Here is a 27,615-nt window from a genome sequence, read left to right as displayed (position 1 = left end):
TTCTCAGTTCCCCTATTAAAGAAATGGGAGCTGTATTCTCCTAGTTGCTCTCTTTTTTGTTTGTTTTGGTTTTATTTTTATTTTTAGATTCATCTATTTTATGTGCATGAGTGCTTTGCCTGAAAGTATGTATATGTTCTATGTGCATGCCTGGGACTTGCAGAGGTCAGAAGAGGGTGTCAGATCCTCTGGAACTGGAGTTACCAAAGGTTGTAAGCTACCATGTAGGTGCTGGGAACAGAAATGGGGTTCTAAGAAAGAGCATAACATGTTCTTAACAACTGCCACTGAGCTATCTCTCCAGCCTACTTGTCCAGTTTTTAAAAATAAACAAAAAACCACTGACTCGTCTAGATTTTCTCACAATCCATATTTAATTCACATCTAAACTTCTGATATAATCTTAGACTAGAAAAGGGAAAATACACCACATTCTAATTTGTTGAATGATTTGTTAAAATGAATATTCAAGATATTAGCACCTGTGAATTAAAAACGAATCAACAGCAAAATAGTATTTCATGTTCTGAATGAATTCTTAATTTTTTATTTTTTTGGTTTTTCAAGACAGGGTTTCTCTGTGTAGCTTTGTGCCTTTCCTGGATCTCACTCTGTAGACCAGGCTGGCCTCGAACTAGTATGCATCTGAGCACACATATGGAAAGTAAAATGTAATTACAGTTTTTAAAAACATTTCTTATATAAAAGAAGAATGCTCTCAGACATATTTTTTCTTCTACATTAATTTTACCAACTTGAAAGCCAGAATTTTTTTTAAATCATTAGATGGAAAGGAATATGTTAAAATTCTTCCTCCTTTCTTTGTAATTTTCGCCAGAATATCTTCCTCTTAAATATTAGAATTCCCCTGTGATGAATACAAGGCCTCTTTCTTGCTGTCATATTAAATACTTCGAATATTTTGCCATGGCTGAAAAAAATACAATTATATATGAGCCTACTATGGTGACACTGGCATTTATTTAATCCTGGCGCTCAGAACTCTGTGAGTTCCAGGCCAGCCAGGCTACAAAGAGACCCTGTCTCAAAAACAAAACAAAACAAAGAAATCATTACATACTAAAAGTTCAAAAGATACCTGGCAGACCTACTGAGCTATTTGCCTACCCATATGTCAACTTCCCCTTTACCCTCAGATTTCTTTTGGCAGTCATAGCTCACTAAGTAGCACCACTATTCATTAGGCTGTTATTTGATTTCCTATAATCTTTAGACTAAAATCAGAAATACTTACAACAGTTCATAAGGTTTTAAAATTTTGTACTTATTATTGTATGATATGAGTACAGATGACATGTAGAGGTCAGAGAATAATTCTGGGGACTCAGTCCTATCTTTCCACAGTGGGTCAGAGGATCAAGTAGCACAGTCTACAAGGTTTTCTGAATCTGGTTGTCAGAGGCAGTTTATCCCAGGCCATGGTGGTGCATACCTTTAATCCCAAAACTTGGGAGGCAGAGGCAGGTGAATCTCTGTGAATTAGAAGCCAGTCTGGTCTACAGAGCTAGTTCCAGGACAGTCAGGGATACATAGAGAAACCCTGTGTGAGACACTACCCCCCACCCCCGCAACACACAAAAAAAGAAGGCAATTTATCCCTTGTGTGACATTTTCCTTTACTTGTACTGTGGATTTACTGACCTCCTTACTGTCAAAGATTAAGTGGTTGGAAGACCACTATCCTCTTTGACCCCCTGCCCACCCTGGGAAGGTCAGCTGCAATGTCTGCTGGCAACAGCAGCCTTGAGGAGAAAATATCTGCCTACTGCCATCTGAGAGCATGGAAGCAGAACTTCCTCCTTCTTTCCTCAGAAACTGAGCTTTCAAAAAAGCAAAAGAGAGGCTGGAGAGATAACCCATGGTTAAAATCACTGGCTGCTCTTCCTGAGGACCCAGATTCAATTCCCAGCACCCATGATGTGACTAACAACCACTTAAAAAACTCCAGTTCCTGGAGGATCAGGGGATCTGATGCCCTCTTCTGGCCTCCACCTGCACTAGGCATGCATTTGGTGCACAGACATACATGCAGGAAAAACACCCCTACACATAAATTTTAAAAAACATAAGCAAGGTAAGTTGTTGGTTTAACCTTCCCACCTGAAATACCAGCACTCAGAAGGCTAAGGCAAGAAAACCACTTGGGCTGCACATTAAATTCAATGTCAACCTTAGGCATTAGGGAGGCCCTGTCAAAATAAGCCAACAAACACAACCACAAAATAAAACAAAATCCTGAGCTTTTAAATGAGACCTCAACAGTTGAAAGCCTGACTTAACCTCATGAGAGATCGTATGCTAGGCACCCAATTAAGCCATACCTAGATTCCTGACCTACACACACCACGGATAATAAATATTCGTATTAAGCAGGCATTTAAAAGCGTCTTTTTGGGCTTACAATAATAAAATAGTTAAATATATTTTAGGGACCAATACCATCCCTTTTCAAGAATAAATAGGGTTATGATCAGTCTAGTAAAAGTTTCAGAACTGAGACAATTTAAAAAAAATCCAGACAGCATTAACATGTATAGAAACCAAGAAACTCGAGGATAATTACTTTAAAAAATAAATTCTCGTATTTATTGAAAATTTCAGAGTTACATCAAAAGCAATTTTGCCCCCGGGTGGTAGGCAAGGGCTGTAGCCCTGAGCTTCTTTCTTTTTAACTATTTATTTCGAGACAAAGGCTCATTAAATTGCCCAGACTAGCCTTGAACTGGCTCCATATCCCAAGCTGACCTTGAATTTGCGACCCTCCTGCCTAGCAGCTGGACTACAGCATTGAGCCATCAGGCTGGGCTGTCTGAGGTAATAATAACCTGGGTGCCATAACCCTCGGTGGCTTGGCAGAAAGCGACTTTCTCAACGGTCAAAGTTCTTGCACCTTCCTGTTCTATTTTCGGACAGGAAGGGCAGGGAGGACAAACACCTCTGCCCCAGGGCCAGCTGTCACGGAGGAGGCGTGCAATGCCGAAGCTCCGCGAACGTCTAGCCAGGGTGCTGGACCTCCGAACCTGGAGACGGGACACCCCCGACGCCCTGCCGAGGGCGCGGGCAGGACCAGGACAGCCGGTTACCTCGGAGCCGAGGAATCCCCGGGCGCCACAGTGCCCACGGCTGCCCCAGGCCCTCGCCAGCGGACAGACGCTCTGGGCGGCTCCGTGCCGCAGACGGAGAAGGCGCCACAGCCGCGAGGACAGCGCCATGACTGACAGCGCACCAATCTGCCCGAGCGCGTCCCCAGGACTCCACCGAACGGGGCGGGGCGAAAGGCACGACCGGAACCCTGGTCTCCAGCTTCCTGGCCCGCACCTCCGCCACGCCCGCTTCCGGGCCTCGGGTTCCAGAGACCGGAAATAAATCGACGGGTCTGGGGGGGCGGGGGGCGGGAGGAGGCGCTGGCGGGGGGGGGGGGGGGGGGGGGGGGGCGTCACGCATGCGCGCAGCAAGCTCCGGCGAGCGAGAGAGCCCCCCGGTGGCCAGTGGCGGCTGTCTGTTGTAACTTTTGCAAAAGCTTTCCTACCTTTGGCCAAAGTGTAAATTAACAGAGCAGAGCTGAAAGTTCTGAAGTGGACCCAATAATGTATGCATGAAAGAAAAGGTGATTAAAAGCAGTTTTTCCATAATCCTCCAAAGTCTCCAAAAGTAAAGTCAATCCTGGCACTTACGGTCCTTTTTGAAAATAAGTGCTTGAATGAATTAAATTGTCCCACATAAGGGGACAGTGGAAATCCACAGACTGGAGGTGGTGGAAGCTAAAGTTGGGGAGCCGACCGAGAAGAGAAGGAAAGGAAAGGCCCACCAGGTCTGAGTCAAGAATACTAACTAGGAAGAGGAGGAATCCTACCATAGCCAGACATTCAGAGTGCTTGCCTTAGCTTGCATGAGGTCCTGGGTTCAATTCCCAGCACTGCATAAGACTAGAGTGGTAGCACATGCCTATAATGCCAGCACTGGCGAGGTGGACGTATAACCACGAGTTCAAGACCATCCTCGGTTACATACCGAGTTGAGTGCTAGCTTGAAATCTGGAAGACCATGTCTCAATAAAGAAAAAAAGAAGTTGATTGTTGAAATCCCAGCACTATTTTATCTTGAATTTAAGGACAGCCTGGGCTACTCAGTGAATACCAGTCTAGCCTGAAATACAGAATATGACTGTTAGACGCTGCATTTAAAAAATGCAGACAGATAAATATCCCAGTGCTTTCCTGAGTGGTTATATCCTAGAGATGGCAAAAAATAAAATTATAATTTAACTTACATTTATTGCCTTAAATTATTTAGATCCCTGTTTGCTAAAGGTGCTATGTGGTGCTGAGAATTTAATGTCATTTAATCGTTATGTCATTAAATTATCTCATTTAATCATCATTAGGTATAGATAGTTTCTGCATTTTATAAATGAGAAGACATGTGCTTCAGCAAGAGTTTGAATTCCCCAGAGTCACTCATGCCCATGAAAAAAAATCGAGAGAACTGGTATTCAAACCAGGTTTCACAGCTGCAAAGACATAAGATGTTGCCTTTTCTATTATAACATGCTTATGTCAGTGATAATGGAAAAATATGCCTGCAAGATTTCTCTAAACTGTGGCAAATCTACAAGACACATTCTGTTTGGTGTGTGTGTGTGTGTATGTGTGTGTGTGTGTGTGTGTGTGTGTGTGTGTGTGTGTATGTGTGCATGTAGGAGAGAGAGAGAGAGAGAGAGAGAGAGAGAGAGAGAGAGAGGAAATGAGAATGAATATTTCTTGGAATTAGAACTGGAGTTACAAGGGGTAACTTCTGAGCTTTTGTCCCCACATTCTAGTTCTTATTCCAAACTTTATTGTATTGGTCTCTAGTTGTCTGGGAAATCAACTATAATTTTATGATAATAGCAACTCATGTATATATGCCACAACATCATGCACTATTTAATAAATATATAAAATTTTATTTGCCAATTTTCATGTTAAATAAATGTTAAAAATACATTATATTGAAAATATGTATATGTCCTTCTCAACTTCTGTTGAATCCTTTTATGTATCTCTACTTCCAGCTAGTTCAATATTGCTAAATAATATGTTTATACACCATTGGAGGCCATGCTCATGCTGAAATTCCAATTCTGATGTTTCAGCTACAATGAATTCTGGGTTTATTGTGTTGTTGTGAATAAACCCAGGGCTTTGTACATGTTAGGCAAGGGCTCTGGTTATAGAGCGTGCATGGCCTTACCCAAAATATATTTCATTGGTTATACTTATGCTGAAAAACTTGTTTACCTGAAATTCAGATTTAGCTCAGCATCTTTTCTGGCAACCTTACTTGGTTTTCCATGGTCAGGCATCATCAGTTTAGAGACTAGGGACATAGTTTATGGTAGAGTGCTTACCTTGCCTGAACGAAACCATAGGTTTAATCTCCTGCACTATCTATTTTCCTGAGTTAACCTCAGTCATTTTTTTTTTTTTGGTTTTGGTATTTTTGGCAGAAATGTTATGTGATATATATATCCTTTCCATCCCTTTGCATACTGAAGCTTTTGATATGATTTTGTCCTATTATAGGCAAGTTAGGATTTTTTTTTTTGTACATGGTTTGAACCCAGGACCTTGCACGTGTGAGATATAATCCATAGCATGCAATGGGATCTGCTTAAGAAACAGATTTAAAGCACTGGTTCTGTAGCTTGGCGAGAGAATGCTAAAGTGTGAGGCCTTGGGTTCGATCCCTGACCCTGTAAGAAAAGGAAATAAAAGGTAGATCGGACACTTACTGCCTTTCTTAAGTTTGTTATTGGCATACTCTCCCGGCACACAGAGACTACACTTTCTGCTATCTTTTCTGTGTCTTTTTGGCTTCATTCCCTGACCCCTCTCCTCTTCCCCCTTCACCACATGCAGCTCAGTAAGTTTCAGTCCCACTGTCTTTTTGATGCTACAATGAGCTGCAGGCTTCACTCCATGATATTTTCTTTGCCAGTATTCCTTCGTATTCTACTACCAAATAACTTCTTCCTTTCCCCATATGACCAAACTTTCTTACCTGGCTAATTTTAATTTCTCTTTCCTTAAAGAAATGCCTCTTAATTACTCCTAAATATATTTTAATTTATTAATTCATAATTTCACTTTTACTTTTGTGATTATTTGTTTGTCTGGAGTATATTTTGGAGGAATTGGTAGCATATGCTTTCATTATACTATAATTTCAATTAGTCTGATTTTTTCACTTATAAAAAGATATGACCCAATTTTCCTATTCATTCAGTAAATATGTATTATGTATATATAATGTTAGGTCTCAGACCTCGGACAAATGGCTAACTGAGGTGCCTATGTAACCTATCAAAGCAGACTCTGGCCACCAGATTCTCAGCAACTATTTGTTACTGGGTCATCCTGGCTGGCATACCCCTCCCTGTACCCTAAACACTATAGCTCTGCCCTATATAACCCAGCCATTTTGGCTATGCCTCTTTCTTGGTCTCCTGGCCTCTCGGCTCCCGGTTTTTCTTCTTTGCTCTTTCACTCTCCCATACTCTCTTCTCTCATGGCCCTGTTCAGTCTGGACACTTCCAGATACCTCTGGCTGTGTTCTTCACAGCCTTATTGTATCTACAATAAACTTCCTCCTCCACCTATACCTAGGAGCATCAAGTTCTCCTTTTTTTTTTCTTTTTTCTTTTCATTTATGTAATATGCTTTCTACTCTTCAAGTAACAAGAAAAGTAAAAACAGTATGAAATACTATATGGTGATAAATGCTAACTAGGAAGATGAGGGAGAAAGAAGTATAAATATATTTCTGTAAGGCATTGCAATTTCATTTTATTTCTTTTTTCCCTTTCAGTGTTAAATATTGTTCATGCCAGGTATTTAGTACTTTATAACTGCACAACTACCTCAGCCAAACTTTCCAATCCTAAATTGGATAATGGCCAGAAAAAAACCCTCACTCAGAACTTTTGAATTAATACCCGAAGAAGTGAGTCCCGAATATCTTTAGGGACAAAGCATTTTGTGCAGAGTAAAATAAACATGCAAAGTCCTGCTCTGGAAAAGTAAATGGAAATTCTCATGACCAGCAGGCAAGGAGGAAGTAAGAGATAAAGATCAGTGACAAGGTGGGTGGCCCGCAGTATAGCTTCTCAGTGACACTGTAAGAATTTTGAATGTTTTCTTTGTGTGACTAGGTCAGATCTAATTTACATGGTATGTTGGGTGGGGCCTTCTGTGTTGAGAACAGACTAAAGGGGAGCATGGTTGGCCTCCGAGGGGCAACCCCCTTAAAGGAAACTAACTCTCCTTCTCCCAGCAGTTATCAGTTGCCAAGGGTGAGACCCCATGCCCATTGCCCCTCTCCCTGCTGAGATGCTGTCTAACTTGAGCTTTGGCAGACCTTTTGCATGCTGTCACAATTGCTATGAGTTCATATGTGAAACTGCCTAGAAAACTATTTCCTTACAGTTACTCACTGACCCAGGCCATTCTCATTGACACTGACCATTCTTTCGTTTCTGCCTTCTTTAATGATCACTGCTGGGTCTTGGGTGGGTGGGGGGCGCGGTATGATGGTATGATACAGATATCCCATTTAAGGCTGACCTTTCCTTCGTCTCTTATTCTCTGTGCTTTTGCTATTTGTGGGACTCTGTGTTAAATAGAAGCTTCTCTGCTGAGCGTTTGAGAGGTGCATTAATCTATGGGTTTAGCAGTAAGTCATTAGGAGTTGGTTTAATACTCTGTCCATTAGCAGTACTAGGTTCCTGCTTAGGGCCTATGACTTGTCTAGCCGTAGTTCTTGTCTTGATAACAGTGCCAGGTGTGAGTTTCATTTTGTGGAGTGGAACTTAAATCCAAACAGAAAGTGGTTGGTTATTCCCATGATATTTCTGCCACTATTGCACAGTGGGGCCTGTCTTTCCAGGCTGGTTATTACTGTAGCTTACAGGGTTCACTGCTGGGTAAGACTGAGATTACTTTTTTCCTCTGGTAGCACACATAACGTATTCCATTCTTTGGCTATTTCTATTGAGTGCTTCTTCCCACCCCCTTTTTCTCTTCAGTTTAAGTGAACTAACTTTTTCCAGGTTCATGTAACTACTGTTATTTTGTTTATTTTTATCCCATTCTTGTGCAGAAGTTTTAAATTTTTATGCAGTAGATGTGACATTGAGTACCCATCACAATAGGCTTTTTGAGATCAGTACAGTCTGATGACTTTAGGCAAACAGAACAACTACTTATCTACCACAGTTCATGTTATTCATTTGTACCTTTCTCACTTATGAAAAGGTACATGGCACTAAAAACATTCCAAGGCTTTTGTGATGCTTAAATAAAATTAAGCATGTAAAATGACTCAGGGAGTATGCACACTGAACCCACTCTACAGGATGGTTAAGACTTGGCATTTCATTCTTAAAAATTTTTGTCTGGATCTATTCTCCTTTTTAAAGATTTATTTATTTTATATATGAGTGTTTTGCCTGCATGCATGTATGTGTATATATATTTGCCTGCTACCCTTGGAGGTCAGAAGAGGACATTAGATCCTCAGGAGTTCCAGATGTTTGTGAGCCACAAACCGGGAACTCTGCAAGAGCAAGTGCTCTTAACCTCCGAGCCCCCCAGATCTGATATTTCAATGTCTAAAGTCAACTACGGATTTTGTGAGAAATCTTAAAACGTCCGCGGGCAGAAGCTCAGCGAAGAAAACTGGAGTGAAATGGGGTGGGGAGCAAGTTCACTACCAAAAGCAAAACTTCATCTTAGAACCACCCACAAGCCCCGCCTTCGCCCCGAGCCGCTCAGGACCCCGCCCACGAGCCCCGCCCCTCCGCGGGCCAGCCCTCAGGTTCCAGTAAAGCCCCTGCTCTCCTGGCCACCTTGCGGTGCTCTCTGCTGGGTCTCCACCCTCACTCCGCTTCACCGGCGACCTCGCACGTGAGTGCGTGACTTTTCCCAGTTCAGGAGCCCTGTGGCCCAGCCCCCGCCTGCAGCCTCCCGGGGAGCCGGCTGGTCCTAGCGGAGGGAATTAGGGCCCGCAGGCTTCGAGCTGCTCCGCCCGCCGGGCCCGGGCGCTGGAAGTGCTCCGCGGGCTTCCGGTGCCCACCCTGGGGGCTCCCCGGGCGTCGCGTGCCGGGTCCGCGGCCAGTCGAGGCTCGGCGCTCGAGGTCAGCCTTGGGCCGCGAGCACCTCCTGGGCCTGCAGCTGGCGCACCTGGACGGCGGAGCCAGGGATCGGCGGGCCCCAGGGAAGGGCAGGGTGGGGCGAAGGGTTCCATGCTCCGAAATCTCGGTCCCGCTCAGCGGGGAGAGATCGGTGAACCAGACGAACCGGTCGTGTCGGGGGGGGGGGGGGGGGGGAACGGTGGAGGAGAGGCTGCACGGTATGGGAAAAGGTGATACTGAATTCGGTGCAAAACCAGGACTGCGTGAAGTCCTAGCAGCTCCTGCACCTGTACCGGCTTCGAAAGTCTGCCCGGTGCTTCGGGCTCACTGCCACAGGGCCTGGAGGAAGGGCAGTGGCATTTGTTTTTCACTCAGAAACTTGACAGAGCAAAGTGACCGTTAGTGCTGGACCTAATGCACTTGACGGTGATCTTCCAACTTTTGCTTCTTTCTGTTACCCGTTTGTGGCCGCCTCAGAATAATCAAATAGAGGGTAGGGCGGGTTTAAAAGTAGTAATGGACTGCAGTGATCCACAGCCACTGTGCTAGACAGTTTTTATATATGTTAGCTCACAGTTTAAATGGTGCTCTTATCTTTTCCATTCTTCAGGAAACCGGGCTTGACTTACTTTCGCTGTATGTGTGTCAAGTGATAGCATTAGGTTGCGATCCAGGTCTGTATGGTTTTATAGTATAAGATTTATAAATGTAAACGAACATGATTTCATGAGGAAGTTATCTGTCTAGTTTTAAGTATGTTCTGAGGTGTGTTAGCTGTCTAACGTTTGGGTAGGATACACAACCCTTTAAGATGTGTTTCTACATTTGTAAAGTAGATACAGTACTGCTATGTCATAGAGTTGTGAGGATTAAGTAAAATATTTGTAAAGCATTCAGCAAAGTGTCTGGTACACAAATAATGATAAACTATATACTCCCACACATCTTGTCAGCCAGTTGTACCCAAATAAAACCTGTTCGGGCCTAGAACATAGGTAGAGGGAAACAGCACAGCTTAGGAAAAGGGAACTGAGAAAAGATGGCATATGATAATAGCTGCAGTGACATTAATGGATTCTCAGGATTAATCTGCTTTTCAAGGCCTTTTTTTTTTTTTTTTTTTTTTTTACCTTTGTGACAGTTCTTTACGAAGGCAGTTCCTTTTGGCAACAGGACCATGCAGAAGCCCTCTTACTGAGGCAAACTGAATTTCTGGCTTTTACGGATTAAAAGATGCCGTGCACAGAAAGAGAATGAAGTATTCTCTTTCAGAATCTCTTCTGATCTAACCCCAAAAGCTGAGGTTTTAGAATTGGGGGAACAAAAAAGGCATGTTGCTAATTGGACATCTCTTCTAATTTTACTTAGAAATGTGAACATTTGTAGACAGTCATCTATAAAATAACTACATGTAAGAAAGCTAACAATTATATATTTTAAGATATTTTATGGGACTGGTGATGTAGCTCAGTGTAAGGGAACTTGTCCAGCAAAGTGGAGGCCTTGGGCTCAGTCCCCCAACACTGGAATAAACACGTAAAATTAAACAGAATATTTATTATCATTCTTTGCAACAGAATTCCTTTTGCACCATCTGCTCAGACATCTAGTTCATATTGTTCTTATGCCTTGTCAATTCTTCGTCTGCTTTTCTATGTGGTGTTTCTTGCCATCTTCTGTTGCTGTCCCCGGATTTTATCTGTTATTGTTAAACTACCTCTTTCTAAAAATTTCTTTCATCAGTGATTTAAGTATGCTTGGTCGCCAAGTCAAGAAAGAAAATGTTGGCTGCGAAAAATGATGTCATGATATTTTGACCTTTAAATATTCATAACGAGGCTCTATTCTTATCAAAGCATGATCTGTTTTCTAAAAATTTCATTCATCAATGATTTAAGTATGCTTGGTAGTCAAGTCAAGAAAGAAAATGTTGGCTGAGAAAAATAATGTCATGATATTTTGACCTTTAAATATTCATAACGAGGCTCTATTCTTATCAAAGCATGATCTCTGTAATGGATCTTTTAGTAAGAATCAATACCACTTCCATTAGTTCCTGGGCCCTTGAGGAGTCCAAGCCATTGCTGCCAAGTCCTTTCTGTTACCTTCATCTTGCAGTCTGACTTTCTTCTAGTGTTTTCCTTTATGTTCTTAAATTTGTCTTGTAGGTGCTGATGTCTAGGTTAAAACCAAAATGAATGAGGTAGAAGACTTGTAAAAGATTTGTTTAAGAGTTGTCAAGAGTTTAAATAATCACTTATCATAGATTTTATTTAATATTAAGTTTCTCATACTGATAACCAACTGAACTTACTATATACACATTTTGATAAGATTCTGATAACTATGTTTAAACCATACCTGTAGCTATGTTATATACTGGTTTAAATGTATTTGAAGAAGGCTGGGAGTGGGATACTGGGAATTTTTTTTTTTTGGAAAGGCTTTTCATTCCATATTTACACACACACATAAGGTTAACTGAATGGAATCATAACTTTTAAAAAGACATGAAAATTAGTCAATATTGTGGCCACACTTACCATTTTGTATTAGGTATATAGTACATTAACAGTTCCTCCATGAGAAAGGACTATTACAGTCATTTTAGTAAACTATTTTGAAATACCATCTTATGAAATGGATGCATTATATCTAGTTCCTGTAAAATTAGCAAAGCAACAATGTGGGATGTGGGTGCAGCTTCAAGTGTATGATGATGCTACTCTGGTGTTCTGTTTTGCTTTGCTCTGTTTGAGCTGGTTTTTTTTTTTTTCTTTCCTTCCTTCCTTCCTCTCTCCCTTCCTTCCTCCCTCCCTTCCTTCCCTTTTTTGGTTTTTTGAGACAGGGTTTCTCAGTGTAGCCCTGGCTGTCCTCTGCCTCCAGAGTGCTGGGATTAAAGGCGAGTGCCAGCACTGCTGGCTTTTCCTCTCCTCCCCTCCCCTTGCTTTCTTTTTTTTTCTTTTTTTAAGAGTCTTAGGTAGCTTGGTGGAACTGGATGATGACCTTCAACTCTTCCCTCCAAACACCAAGTTCTGGGATTACCGGTCCTTACAACCACACCCAAGTACTTCATTACTTTGTAATGCAGCTTTTGTTTTATAATTCCTCTAGACTTTAAGTTGACAATCACTATATGTTAAAATTTATATTTGCAAAGGAGTGGAAGGACTTGAAGAAAGAAAGAAAAGGAAACAGCCAAGCAAAACAGAGCACTAGAGTAGTGTGATGGCACTTGAAGCCACACCCACATTGTTGCTTTGCTAATTTTACAGGAACTAGACATAGTGCATCCATTTCATACATAGGAGAAAAGGAGTGGAAGTCCGGTTCCATCTGCTTGGGGGTCTTTTTTGGGGAGGGGCTTCAAGACAGGGTTTCTCTGCATAGACTTAGCTGTGTGGAATTTGCCCTGTAGACCAGACAGGCCTCAAACTCACAGAAATCCCTGTGTCTCCCTCCCAAGCACTGAGATTAGAGGTGTGCACATTGCCACCACCACCACCACCACCAGGCTTTTATCACCAGAAGTAAAAATCTAAACAAATGTTTCCTGATGGTATTGTCAAAAGAAATTTATAAAATATCTAGAAGGTACAGCGCACCTACAATATTTGTTTTCCTTTCCTGCTTTACTTTTCTCCTTAGCCTTTACTACCACGTAACATGCTGTTAATTTTACTTAGCTAGTTTATCTTTATATAGTGTAATCACATTATTGCAAGAGTCTGTTTTGGTCTGTGTTGATTCCCCAACAACTCAGAATAGTGCCTGGCACAGGGCAGGTGATCCATAGGAATTTGATGAGTGAGTATTGAATAATAATGTTATTAAATATTAGTGATTGGGAAATGTAAAAGGATTTGCCAGAAAGTTAAAAACAGCTGTGATGTATATGGTAATCAATCATGAAATGAATATTTTTGAAATCAGAAAATATCTAAACATCTTCATAGTTTTGTGCAATATATAATCGTTTATTTGTGTTAGGAATGCCATAACATGATCTATAACACCATGAATGCTATAAACTTTCAAACTTTGAGAATGAAAGTAGTAGTTGTTTCAGCTTTAAACTGAAGGAATTTGTTTGTTTATTTTGGGGTAAGATCCCAGGCTGGGCTTGAACTCACTTCTTCCTGCTTCAGCCTCCTAAATGCTGGGATCCTGGCATGTAAGACCATCAAATGCTGGGATCCTGGCATGTAAGACCATCGACCCTAAAAGAACTTTTCTATCATTGTTCACTATGAACTAGAGAGGCACTATGTGACAAGTGAAATGCTGATCTTATCCAGCAGAATGGTCCCGGTACCCAGCTAAGAAGGGAAGAAAGGGAGCCATATTTAAAAAGCAGGTGTGTAGAGTCAAGACATAGTTCACAAGGCAGTGGGAAGTTCCAATGGCTCAACATGTGGAGGTAAGGAGCAGTGGAAAGTTCATAGAGAGCTCCAAGCAAAGGGGACTCATAAAGGACTTGAGTTTCAGTAGATCATATGCCTGAGTACATGTCCACACTTCTGCACAGCTGGCCCACAGCTTTACTGTCTTTACTTACATTGTTGGCAGCTGATTGCCCCGATTTATATTGAAGTAAAGATGAGTTCCGTTGTTGGTGTGCATTTTATAGCCAGGTGTGCTCAGATGTTTGTTTGTTTCTTTTTTTTTTTTTTGGTTTTTCGAGACAGGGTTTCTCTGTGTAGCTTTGCGCCTTTCCTGGAACTCACTTGGTAGCCCAGGCTGGCCTCGAACTCACAGAGATCCGCCTGGCTCTGCCTCCCGAGTGCTGGGATTAAAGGCGTGCGCCACCATGCCCGGCCAGATGTTTGTTTCTTTCTTTTTTTTTTTTTTTTTTTGGTTTTTCGAGACAGGGTTTCTCTGTGTAGCTTTGCGCCTTTTCCTGGAACTCACTTGGTAGCCCAGGCTGGCCTCGAACTCACAGAGATCCACCTGGCTCTGCCTCCCGAGTGCTGGGATTAAAGGCGTTCGCCACCACCACCCGGCTCAGATGTTTGTTTCTTAAAGTGAGGTGCTGGCATTGCTTCTTTTAAAACCTGTGTTAATTACTGTTCTCACTGCTGTGACAAAATACTGGACAAAAGCCACTCAAGGTACAGTCCACTGTGGCAAGGAAGACACAGTGGCAGGAATGGGAGGTGGCTGTCACTTTATACCTGTCGTTAGTCAGAGAGCCCTGGAAGCTGGCACTCCACTTGCTTTCTACTTTTTATTCAGTCTGGGACCCCAGCTCGTGGAATGGTATCATTTAGAGTGGATTGTAGAAACTCCTTCATGGCCATGCCTAGAAGCTTGTCTCTGCTGTGGAACAATCCTTTCTACACTACACGAATATATATCACTTTCATTGGCTAATAAAAAGTGACAGGCCGGTAGCTGAACAGGAAGTTAGGTGGGAAAGCCAAACTGAGACGGATGGGAAGAAGGAGGGCGGAGTCAGAGAGATGCCAGTCGGCCACCCAGGAAGCAAGACATGCTAGAGGACATGTAAAGTCACAAGCTATGCTGCAATACATAGATTAATAGAGATGGGTTAATTTAAAAGTAAGAGTTAGCTAGTAACTAGCATGAGCTGTTGGCTAAGCATTTATAATATAAGCCTCTGAGTGGTTTTTTGGGACTGGGCAATTGGGACAGGAATCATCCGATTACACATCTCCTAGGTGTTTGTAGATCCTGTCAACTTGCTATTCAGCTAGCCATCAAATTCCCATGTGGCTGTCTGGTGATCTACTCCTTCAATGTGTAGCCTGTGACATTTCTAGAATTCATGTACATTGACCTAGGTTAGAACAGTAGCAAAGTTTAGAATGTTTATTAAGTAAAAAACCTAATAAATAAGTTTCTTTCTTACTCTGAATCAATCATAGAATATGTTTTAAGGATTTTAGAGAGAATTTAAGGGAGGAGCTTGAGTTAATAGTTCACTTTCTGGTAATAAGGACAAAGTAAAACTATGTGTATTTTTATATTGTTGTTTTGTTTTTTGGTTTTGGTTTTTCAAGACAAGGTTTCTCTGTCTAACAACCCAGGCTGTCCTGGAACTCACTTTGTAACAGAGATCCACCTGTCTCTGGAATTAAAGGCACGGGCCATCCCAGCCTGGCCCATATGTACTTCTTAAGCTACTGATCCAGTGTTAATACTTTCCTATTAGCTGGCTTTCCTCTGTTCTTCATGCCCAGGGGCCAGCAGCAGTATCACCATTCAGATTTTACTTTAAGAATTTGGGAACCTTTTGGGGATGGGGAAGGCATCTCCTGGCCTTGCATATGCTAAAGACATGTTCTACTATTTTGGAAAAAGTGTTTAGATTTATTTTATTTTTATTTGTATTTGTGTATTTGTGTGTATGTGCCTGCCGTGTGTGTAGATATCCACAGAGACCACAAGAGGGTGTCAGATTCCTTGGAGCTAGAATTACAGGGAGCTGTGAGCCTCCTGAGGTGGATGCTGCACTCCTACGTGCTCCTAACCACTGAGCCAATCTCATTGCCCTACATACACACCAGAATTTTTAAATGGTGCCCAAAATCTGTTTCCCTTTTCTGGCGTGATGTGTTCTGCGAGTTCCAGACTGAGATGCCATGGGTTTGTAAAACTCACTTCCTCGTGCTGTGTTGGCGCAGTAGGCTACGCCTGTCTGCTTGTTGGGGTACGCTGCCTTTTTCACATTATATGTGAGTTTAGTCAGTTTCAGACAGAGATCCCAGACTAGTGAGAAAGTATTCACACGTACATTTTTATAGCTTTTTAAAAAAGTGGCTGATGGAAGCTGAGTTTGGACAATACCATCCTTTTCCAACCATTTCTTCTTTTTGCTGTTATAAATATTCTGGTGTTTTCGGTTTCTTTTGAGTCCTTGAGTAGCACTTCCTACACAAGTTATATGTTCACTGTAATTACATTTGAGTAAAAGGACAAACTTGAGGAGACATTAGGCATTACCTGAAGATACTGAGTACTGTTAAGATTTCCCACTGGGAAAAGCAAGGCCTGCAGAAGTTAACCCCCTGCCCACAAACCCATCACGTCTAATCCAGAGCCAGGGTCTGCTTTCTTTCACTTCTCCAGTGACCCTTCTTGTTTGCTTCATACTAAAGTGAGAACAGTGTCCTCTTCTCTGTCTTGAGTGATTTTATACTTGACATTCCTCATTTTCATTTCTCAGATCTGTGGCAAGGATAGAAACAGCAGCCAGCCAGAAATAACCCTTGGTGTCACTTTCTTCTTGTGGAATTCAAATTTATTTTCTTTTTTTTAATTTAATTTTTGATACAAGGTCTTATGTATTCCAGGCTAGACTAAAACTTAATATGTAGTAGAGGATGGACTTGAACTCATGTCTCAATTTTCTGAATATTAATGCAAGCTGTGCTACCACACCTAGCTTTAAATTCTTTTAAAGTGAGACTTTCAGTCTCAGAGCCTGGTTGCTTATTTATTTGGATTCTGGGGGCCTGGGTGTATAGAAAATGCACTCTATCACTGCGCTACACCCATAACAAGAATCTGGCTTTTAAGTGCAATATGTATTGTGGTTTGGATTTTAAGTGTCCCCCAAGATACCATGTTAGAGGCTTGATTCTCAGGGTAGCAGTGGTCAGAGGTGAAACTTCAGGAGGTGATTGAATTATGGGGCTCTCTGAATGGGTTCATACCTCTCTCTCTCTCTCTCTCTCTCTCTCTCTCTCTCTCTCTCTCTCTCTGTCTATCTATCTGTCTATCTATCTATCTATCTATCTATCTATCTATCTATCTATCTATCTATGTTGTTTTGTTTTTGTTTTTCAGACATGGTCTCACTATGGAGAATGAGACCTGTCTGTCCTGGAACTCACTGTGTAGATCAGGTTGGCCTCAAACTCAGAGAGATATGTCTCCTTCTGCCTCTTGGGGGATTTATACATTTATTAATTTCATAGCTTAATGGGGTATATATGTACATGTATGTGCATGTTCCTGTATGGGCAGGTGCTCAGGCATGGTGTGTATTAGAAGCCAGAAGCCAACCTTGGGTGTTTTTCCTCAGGTGCCATCTGCCTTGATTGTTTGGACACAGGCTCTCTGCCTGGCCTGAAGCATGTAGAGTAGGCTAGCTGACTGAACTGGCTGATCAGTGAGGTCCAGAAGTCCATCTGGCTCCACCTCCCAGCACTGGGGTTGCACACTAGTGTCACTGCACTTTGTTTTTTCAGGTGCTTTCTGAGGCTCAGGCGCTCCTGTCTTTCGTGGCAAGTACTTTACCAGCTCATCTGCTTCTCCAGCCTGCTTTTCTCTTTGTTCCCTGGAAGCCATTCCATGAACAGTATTCTCCTAGTTGTTTCTGTCATGATGCGATGCCTCAACACACACACACACACACACACACACACACACACACACACACACCACACACACACACCCCAAACAAACAAAACGCTACCAGACTACTCAGCCATTGGCTATAACTTGTGTAACCATGAGCCAAAACATACCCTTCCTTCTAAAGCTGCATTTTCTCAAGTATTTTGTCACAGGGACAGAAAGCTGACTGACAGTTCCTGAGAATAAATTTTGCTGTTCTGAGATGGTGCAGCAGTAAGCGCATGGTAGACATGAAAATGTGGACATGCCCTAGAAAAGAGAAAAGGGGCTGAAGAGATGGCTCAGCAGTTAAGAAAACTGGCTACTCTCACAGAGGACCCAGATTTGGTTCCGAGCACCCACGTGATGGCTCACAAGCCTCTAATTCAGTTTCATGGGAACTGATGCCCTCTTCTGGCCTCCACAGGCACTGAATGCACATAATCCACTTAGACATGTTAGACAAAACTCTCACATATCAATAAAAAATAAAATAGAAAGGAGAAAAACCTTGCTTAGCACTAAGCAACCTACAGTCAACCTACAGACTAATGGACTGTCTCAAAGAGGAGCTGCTGTATAATATAAGCCATGCTACTCCTTCCAGTCCCTGACAGACTGCTGTTATTCTGGCTACAGTTGTTTAAGAAAGATGTTAACAGTTATAACCTAAATATTAACCTTATACTTTTTGAGATCCTATTTCACTATTCAATTGTGCCATGATAAATATTTTATTTGATATGCTAACAGTTGCAGAATCAATTAAATATTATTACTATTACACCAAGCAAATATTAATTAGAGGCACTTTATTGCCCTGAGAGCATTTTGTCATGAGGAGATAAAACATCTGTGTTGTAGCTTTGGTCTGGTGTTTGTTAGGTTAGTAACCATAGGGTAAGTATTGTGTGTGTTTATTACTTGGATGTGACGTAGTCCAGGCTGCCTTTAAGCTCTCAATATAGTGAGAATATCTAGGATATTAGTTTAGCACACTCCTGGGTGTGCTTGAGGGCATTTCCAGAAAGGATTAGCTAGGTGGGAAGATCCATCCTGAAAGGAGATGATGGCAGTGCCCAAGGGACTTGGGGCCCGGGTGTAGTGAAAGAGGAGGAAGGAGTAGATGCATAGGTGTTAGTCTCTCGCTTCCTGTCCACCCTGAGGTCACCAGCCCTCTGCACCATGTGCGCGTCCACTGTGATGTTGTGTCTCATCTCAAGACCAAAGGGACAGGCCTGAGGGACCAGGAACCCAAACCGTTATTTTGTTTATTTTGGTCTGATAGGAGACTTAGTTCCTGTCACTCCTGCCCACCCACCTTCTGGAAATTGACTCTGATAGCAGCCTCTTTTTACCTAGAAATGCATTATGACTGATTGGCAAGTGGGAAAAATTACATAAAATAAATCTTTCCTCCTTTAAATTGTTTATTGTGAAACATTGACAAACAGGAGGCCTTCAGCAGGGCATGGCAGTGGCCATGTACTTCAAATTCACCTCAGGCTCCACTTCATGTCTTAATTTTCACTTGATTTGTATAGTCTGTTATGTTGCTGTAGAAGGTAAAATTTGGGGGGAATGAATTCTGTTCAGTATGCTTACAGATTATGTTAGCCAAGCACCTCATCTTTAGTTTTTTTTTTTGTTTGTTTGTTTGGTTTTTTTTTTTTTTTTTTTTTTTTTTTTTGGTTTTTCGAGACAGGGTTTCTCTGTGTAGTTTTGGTGCCTGTCCTGGATCTCACTCTGTAGACCAGGCTGGCCTCAAACTCACAGAGATCTGCCTGACTCCACTGGGATTAAAGGCGTGTGCCACCACCGCCCGGCACAAGCACCTCATCTTAAGTGTTTCCTTTGGTATCCTCTTTATGATCCTGTTTAGGGAAAAAACATAAGGAGTCTTCTTTAGTTGCTCACATATTCTTCTGATTGGTCTTTTTTTTTTTTTTTTTTTTTTTGCAGAAAAATGACCTATTTTCTATCCTCAAAGAATGCAGAACATTGGTTTATCTTCTCCCATTACACTGTATGCATGGATTACACTGTTTTCTTCACATATCTTGTACTCAATAGTTACTGAAAAGCACACCAGCCAAGAGTATTTATATGAATGTTCATATTGGCAAAGTTCTAGACCCAAATGTCTATTTAATTTCTTGCATTTGCCATTCAGTGTAATGGGTTTCTGGAGATAAATGGGCAAATAGCACAGAGAGATGGCAATCCGGCTTGTTTGGGGTGATGGAGGTGCTGCACTGGAGGGAATTTGCTTCCTGGCCACAGTGTCGTAATGGCAACTGTCAGCAAGTTCTTAAATAATTTGCCATGCCAGCATGTTGTTTGTGTAGCTTTTGTTTGAGCGTATTCAGGAGAGAAAAATACTGCTCTACTGATACGTTGTGCCTCTGTTGAGAATCACTTTGTACATAAATATTTGTGTTCTTGGTTGAGTTCTCCCCATTTTTAGAAATATAAACTTGTTTGGTTGGTGGTAGAGAATTTTCTGTGCTGATCTTTAACAGTGTTCTTTAACAATCATGCTCATTCTGTTTGTAACAGGGTACTGTGGACATGTACCTTACAAGACTCTAAAACTACCTTATGCAAAAGAAAAGACATGATAAAACTTTTTTTCACAGATTCTGTGTCTGAGATGGAAAGCAATATGCTTTGTACATTCCAGATTTAGTTTATTTCTATGTGGCAATCTGGGCTTAGGAAGTTGAAGTTATTTCCATGTGGTTACACAGATGGGTCTAGGTGCTAAATTTATCTCAGATGTGCATTCCTTCATACTTGTTTTTAAACAGGGTATCTTGATGTAGCCTAGACTGGCCTTGTATGTGATCTGCCTTTCTTAGCCTCCTGAATACTATGGATATAGATAGAGGTGTACTACCACACCCAACTTTCAAAATTTGATATTGTTTTCCAATACTGTACCAATCTGTTACTACGAGAGCTGCAGGAGTTTGGGGGTGGGATGGGATGCAATTAATGTGTTTTGGCATAGTCAGGAAAATCATCATGGAATTTAACAATTAAATATAGGAAATGTGGGATTAGAAAGGATTACATTGTGCATGGAGGCAAACAGTGCTAAAATAATAATAGTAAACATTTGTATACTTTTTAAATATAATAACTCTTTCAGTCCTCAGAACAGCCCCTTGAGATAGGGACAATTATTTACATTATAGATGGGGAAACAGATAAGGATCTAGCCTTAGTCACATAGTAATCATAGAATGAGATTCCAGAGCATGTGGTATGTGGTCATGAACAGTGGGTACTGGGTGCTTCAGGACTGAATATAATAGACATAAAAAGGAGGGAAAATAAGCCTGTATATCAGAGCACAGGTGAGGGCCGAAGGTTTACAGAGCACTGTGGACCAACTAGCTACCTGAGTGTTGAGAGACTTAGGGTAAACATGAGCAGATGTGTATGAAGACCTTAAGATAACACCCTTAGTTTATGCTTGGCTTCTCAGGTGGGAGGAGGAAGAGATGTACTAGTTAATGGATTTAGGCCCAGGTCCCATTGCTAACACATCAGGCTTCCATGATGTACATACCCTCTAATTAACTGTTTTTGTGTTTCACTGTTTTTTTTTTCTTTTCCTACCTTTTTTTCTTGCCTCTTGTGTTTTATTTTCAAGAACACACACACACACACACACACACACACACTAAGATAAGGGTGAAAAGAAACTATTACTATGTTAACAACGTGATAGAAGTCTTCCCGAATGTTGTATGTACAAACTTGTGATCCATCCATTTAGCACTCTGGTCTGTTGGGCCCTCTAAACTTGTCCGGTCTCCTGTCAGGTTTGTTTTTCGCCAGTGAGTTCACTTTTAAAATATCACATACTTTGGTGTCCCCTCTGCCTTCTTGGGTCCTGCTCTTTCCTGTGTTTGTGTTACCTGCCGCTTCTGTTCAGATAAGTCTGCCCCATACTGTCAACGGTCCTCCAGCAGCTTCTGTAGCTTTTCCTTGCCCTTTATAGCCTTTGTATGTACCATTAATACTGTAGTACTCAACTATTCTGATACCTGTTAAAATGACAGAAAGCCAAACAAAACCCAGCCAACAGAGCTAAGTGCAATTTTGTCGATGTTGCATTTGCAGTAGTTTTAATTTTATTGTAATATCTCTGGACAGAGAAGATAGGAAGCAAATTGGAGATTTGGGGGAACTGTCATTCTGTAAGAAATAGTTTTCAGGTGAACAGGCATTAGTGCTGATTTTTAACATGTGTTGAAGGTTGTTGGTGTTAGTTTTTCGGCTGTGCTGTGTTCTTACCCTGCATGGAAATGTCACGAAACACGACAGAATCCGCTAATAAGAGTTTTATTAACGATAAAGGGACAGAGAGTGAACAGGCCTGCGGGAAACAAGTGTGTGGAGAAGAAGGAAGAAGAAGAAGAAGGAACCAGGAACATGGCGCTGGATTTTAAAGGCTGGGCGTGGACAGATCAACGTCACTACTACACGCAAGCGCATAGATCACATGGCCACGTTGCGCGCCTACGTAGCCAGTGGAATGTCACGGATCTTGGTCACATGAGATGCCCTGACCCAGAAATGGCTATCCTGACCTGGAACTGGCTAGGCAGAAGTGTCCATCGGGCATATTCGAACACGCCCGACCGTGGGGGCTTGTTGTAAACCTTTCATCCCTGACTCTTTCTTTTTAAAAAAGAAAAAAATTGTGGTTGACTGGGTATGGGGGCAACGTTTCTCTCAGAGACTGCTTCCAACTGAATAGTGGGCGTTGGTTAGCTCTTGGGGGTGGGGGATGAGAGGGTATCTTGTGAAGTCCTGGGATGATGGTGGGCAGGTCCTGGAATGACGTTCTGCTGTCCCCTCGTTCTGCAGCTGTCCATCCGTGCTGTGGCTGGGAACCTTCTGTGCTGTGGCTGGGAACCTTGTGTTTGACAAGATACTGTTGACATAGAAAAAGCTTAGAGAGAAAGAATCATTATTATTTTATTTTGGAGTTGGCATTTGTCTGAGGTAGATCTGGCCTGCCCAGATAGAGACATGTGATATTTACCTGAGGTAGATCTGGCCTTAGTACTCTGCTTAATTTTTATCTGAGACAAGCCTTATTAGAGGTAGTTTGTTTAAGGCACCTGTTTCCCTTATTAGGTTAGCATTTGGGAAACGCAGGTGATCAGTTGCTGAGTATTGAACAATAATAGATTATTGTATTACATTATTCCTTACCGCCTGGATATTTTTGATGGTCCTTTTTGCCTCCGGCTCTGTGTGGCCCTGGTTGGGAAATGAAGGGGTGATACCTTATTCCTCTGGAATTGGTGACAAGGCAGTGGATAGCTTGAGAGTGAGAGGTTCCCGAAGGGATAGTGGATAGGAGAGTATAAGGGTTAGGCACTACAGGATGGAGAGGGACCACTGCAGAGTTAATGAGCCAGAGGTCTTGAACCAGGCGGTAGGTTCCGTTAGACTTTTTTTTTTTTTTTTTTTGGTTTTTCGAGACAGGGTTTCTCTGTGTAGCTTTGCGCCTTTGGAGACCAGGCTGGCCTCGAACTCACAGAGATCCGCCTGGCTCTGCCTCCCGAGTGCTGGGATTAAAGGCGTGCGCCACCACCGCCCGGCTCCGTTAGACTTTTTAACTGCAAGTATGGGAGTGTTAAAAGGTGAAGAGGTTAGGCGGAGCAGCTTTTTCCTGAGGTCAGAAATGATAGGCTTAAGTCCTCAGGCTCTGGAGTGAAAGAGGATACTGAGCTTGGGTGATATACCTGGCAGGATCTTGTAGCTGGATAATAACAGGCTGATGGTGTCTAGCAATAGAATGGTTCTGGGTATCCCAGACTTTTGGGTCTACCTGAGAGGCTGGCAAGGGAAAAGAATTGTTAGAGTCAGTAGAGTGAGTGGCTAGGAGGAGAAGTAAAGGAGCTGCTGGAGCATCTGGGATGGAGCGAATGTGTGGAGCGAAAGAAATGGACTCTCCTACCTTAGCTAGAAGATCCCTCCCCATTAAAGGTACAGGGCAGCTTGGCACCACTAAGAATGTGTGTGTAAGAGGGATGCCTCTGAATATGGAATTGAGTGGTGGTGTCTGATGAGGTAGATAAGGCTGTTCCCCAACCCCGACAATAGGGAGATGAGCAGGAGAGGTGGGCCCCCAAAACTCTCTCAGGACAGAGTAGTTAGCTCCGGTGTCCAAAAGGAACGAGATGGGGTGCCCATTGACCTTTATAATTACCCTAGGTTCCCTGTGTGAGATGGGAGTGGCTGGGGCGGAAACTGGGCAGTGTCAGTCCTTGCTGTAAGCCAAGCCTACAAAGTCAGCTGGAGAGTGGTCTTCGTCTGGCGTTCCTATGTCACTTGGGACATTAGGACAGTCAGCTGACCAGTGACCCTTTTGGTAACACTTTGGACAAGGCCTTGTCGGTGCCCTTCGTGGACCGGTGGTGCAAGCCCGGGCCCAATGGCCTTCTCTCCCACACTTGAAGCAGGGACCAGACGGCTTTCGGGGAGCCGGTCGGGCAGTGCTTGCCAGCATCTGGCAGCTCCTCTTATGGGCTTTTTCATCTCTCCCATGGTACACCTTAAATGCTATCGCCAGCACATCTGCCTGTGGAGTTAGAGGGCCGTTCTCCAAACATTTAAGTTTATCCCTAATGTCAGGGAAGCTCTGTGAGACAAACTGGGTTATTAGCAGCTGCCTGCCCTCAGGGCTCTCCGGGTCTAAGCTAGTGAACTGAAGCAGAGCCTTGGTGAGCTGCTCTAAGAAATGAGATGGATTTTCGTCCTTATCTTGAATTACCATTTTTAGTTTTTCATAGTTTACTGGTTTTAGGGCAGCCTTATGGAGACCTGTCAGGAGACAGGTAATAAACCTATCTCTGGCTAGACAGCCACACTGGGTGTTATAATCCCAGTGTGGCTCTCGGTCAGGAACCGCCTCAGCTCCTGGAGGGTGTGAAAGGTTAGTTTGATGAATTTCATCTGCATGAGTCCTAGCCTGTTCCTAAACCCGCCTGCGCTCCTCAGGAAGTAAATTATTAGAAAGTATCATGAATATATCATGAAAGGTGAGACTATAAGATTGAGTTATATATTGAAACTGTTTAATAAAGGCAGCAGAATTAGAAGTATAAGAACCCAGCTTACTTTCTATCTGAGAGAGTTCTGCTAGAGAGAATGGAACATGAACTTTAATCAGTCCATCCACACCAGCTACCTCTCGCAAAGGGAGAACAGTGGAAGGGTTTGGATGGCTGGAATCAGGCAGTTTAGCAGTCCGAGAGCGGGTGGTAAGAGGAGTGAAGTTTGGAGCTAGGACAGGGCCTTTGAAAATGGCCGCTGCCGAGGAAGGAACAGCTTTAGAAGAAGAATCCGGAAGGGGAGCGGAAGGAACGGTTGTTCTAGGAGTTGGAGCTGGAGGTCGAATAGGTGGAGGTTTGTTAGCAGGGTCTAAAGTTAGAGATTCCAGAGTCAGAGAATCCTCCGGTTTAGGCATAGCTAAGAGCATATGAGCAGGAGAGAAGGAATCCAGAAGAGATGGTTTAGCACTGAGAAAGAAAAATGCTATCACATAGGGCAACTCTTTCCATTTGCCTGAACTCTGACAGAAATTAGATAAATCCCGTAAAATATCGGGATCTAAGGAGCCACTCGGCGGCCATTTTTGTTGTTTTCTAAAGCATTCTTGGGCCATTTTTTAGAACATAGATGAGTTAGCTTAGGAATCTTTATGTAAGGCATTAAACTGAGAGGTTTTAAAGCTTCAACAAGACAGCCTAACGGAGAGGAAGGACTAACAGGGTTGGAAGCCTTGTTTCCCATGTCTGCAGCGGAGAGGCAGAAAAATAAAAAAGATAAAAAAACCAAACGTGATCCGGAGCCAAGGCCCCAGGCGTCCCCAAGGCCAAGGACGGATACCAGGCACAAGCCGCTCCTTGGCTCATCAGCCACAGAAGCGGAGGGCCCCTGCCACGTGAGGAAAGGATTCCCCAGGAATCCGGACAGTGTCTGCCGCTTCGCTTCGTCAAGTCGGATGAACGTGTCGGCCCCACATGGCCCCCAGGACGCACCCAACGGCGGTGGTCCCAGCGCGAGAAATATCTCAGGCTGCAGACGTGGGAGAGGGCTAAAAATCTGAGGCCTGCAATAGGGGCCAACCGTAGCCAATGAAGACCGTGGCCGGGGATTCCCCGTCAAGAATACTTGTGAGGCACCGGTTGTTCTCACAGATTCAGGAAACCGTTTACACTGGCCGAAAAATGGGGGGACTCACCAATCGGAGAAAGCAGTGCTGCATGGAAGTTTTGTGGTCAGGCGAATGGAGAGCAGTCTGTCACATACGGAGCAGAGTTTCACAGTCCTGGGTTTCGGCACCAAATGTTAGTTTTTCAACTGTGCTGTGTTCTTACCCTGCGCGGAAATGTCACAAAACACGACAGAATCCGCTAATAAGAGTTTTATTAAAGATAAAGGGACAGAGAGTGAACAGGCCTGCGGGAAACACGTGTGTGGAGAAGAAGGAAGAAGAAGAAGAAGGAACCGGGAACATGGCGCCGGATTTTAAAGGCTGGGCGTGGACAGATCAACGTCACTACTACACGCAAGCACGTAGATCACATGGCCACGTTGCGCGCCTACGTAGCCAGTGGAATGTCACGGATCTTGGTCACATGAGATGCCCTGACACAGAAATGGCTATCCCGACCTGGAACTGGCTAGGCGGAAGTGTCCGTCGGGCATATGCGAACACGCCCGACCGTGGGGGCTTGTTGTAAACCTTTCAGTTGGTACTTATAGAAAGTAAATAGTGGGAAGGATGGCTCTCAGTCAGCACAATAAAGTACTTGCTTCTTAAGAAGCATGTGAACCTAAGTTTGGATCACCCATGTAAAAAAATGTCTGTTGGGGAAGGGGACTAGCAAAGACAGACAGAACCCTGGCACTTAGTGACTGTCCAGCCTAGCCAAACTGAACTCTAGGTTCAGTGTTTCTAAAATGAAAGTAAGCAGTTGAGGGAGACACTTACCATTGATCTTTGACCTCCAAATGCATTCTTACTGACACACACATACACACATCTACATGAACATTCACGTGAGTGTTTTGGACTTGTCAAAGGATCTTACCGTTCTTTTTTTCTTGTGCTTGATGAGGCATTTTATACAGCACATAAAAGCTACTGCCATTTTAAATATTAAACAGGATGCTGAGTAGACTTATTCCTGTTGGCCTAGTAGCTCCGCTAAATTCCAAAAGTAGAGAGCACTGAGCACTCCAGATGCAAAGGATGCTGGGAGGAAGTGTCTTTGTAGCCCAGAACCCGCACCGCCACCGTGAACTCCTAAGTCATGCTACACAGTTGGCTCTGTTGACGTCCAGTGCAGAAGTGCCGTGCCCAGTTCCTCTTGGTGACACTGTGGAGGAGAACACTTCACCATCAGTGCTCAAGGCTTTCCTGCCCTCCCTTTTTCTGGATTTTTTCAAGACACGGTCTCTACATATAGCCCTGGCTGTCCTGGAACTCAGGCTGGCCTTGAATTTAGAGATCTGCCTGCCTTTGTCTACCAAGTGCTGGGATTCAAGGCATGTGCCAGCAAGCAGGCTGTGAAGGCTTCCTCAAGGCCAGCACCCATCATGTGCTCTGCCCCACCCCTAGTCTTGTTAATGTATTTTGTTTGGTGGTTGAAGCTGTGGAAGTTAGACTAACTGGTATTTCTTGGCAAGCCATGGCAAGCCGTACACACTAATTTGCTGAATGCTACTTGTGGAGCATTCTCGTTGGAATCATCCAGAGATGATGCCCAAGTTGTGCTTTAAACCACATAGATAGAAAAAAACAGACAAATAGCAAAACATCATCAATCAGCATCTATCGGGAATGAGTAGTGAAGCTCTGCAGAACCTGTCATGGTGGCCTTTCCAGTTGAAAGTCCAGGAAGAACATCTTCATGTATGACATTTGGCTTCTCATCCTCACCTACGTTTTTTTATATCATAGGATAAACACAGTGACTCTGTTGGTAAAGGTTTGCTTTGTTTGTAAGGATGGGATGGTT

The 27,615-nt window shown here is 43.0% G+C and overlaps 2 protein-coding genes across 5 annotated transcripts in view; one reads left to right on the top strand and one right to left on the bottom strand.

Moving 5' to 3' along the window:
* The window catches only part of Rmdn1 (regulator of microtubule dynamics 1), a 37,429-nt gene extending 34,066 nt beyond the window's left edge, over positions 1 to 3,363 (bottom strand). Inside the window, exon 1 of the mRNA XM_052717012.1 lies at positions 3,105 to 3,363. Within this exon, the coding sequence (XP_052572972.1) occupies positions 3,105 to 3,233 (129 nt within the window). The 5' untranslated portion in view covers positions 3,234 to 3,363. The remainder of the gene's footprint in view (positions 1 to 3,104) is intronic.
* A 5,487-nt stretch (positions 3,364 to 8,850) lies between these two features.
* Positions 8,851 to 27,615, top strand: part of Cpne3 (copine 3) — a 59,613-nt gene continuing 40,848 nt past the window's right edge. Inside the window, exon 1 of one of the 4 annotated variants that reach the window (XM_052717007.1) lies at positions 8,851 to 8,966. The gene's annotated coding sequence lies outside the window, so the exon portion shown is untranslated. Of the gene's footprint in view, positions 8,971 to 9,064; positions 9,197 to 9,803; positions 9,868 to 27,615 lie in introns of those variants that run through there. The other 3 variants (XM_052717008.1, XM_052717011.1, XM_052717009.1) reach the window with 3 other exon arrangements.

This window comes from Peromyscus californicus, unplaced genomic scaffold (genome assembly GCF_007827085.1).
Source record: "Peromyscus californicus insignis strain IS unplaced genomic scaffold, ASM782708v3 Scaffold_5__1_contigs__length_169319896, whole genome shotgun sequence".
Classification (NCBI taxonomy): Eukaryota; Metazoa; Chordata; class Mammalia; order Rodentia; family Cricetidae; genus Peromyscus; species Peromyscus californicus.
The sequence above is the reverse complement of the archived record's forward strand: the minus strand, read 5'-3'. Positions and strand labels throughout refer to the sequence as shown.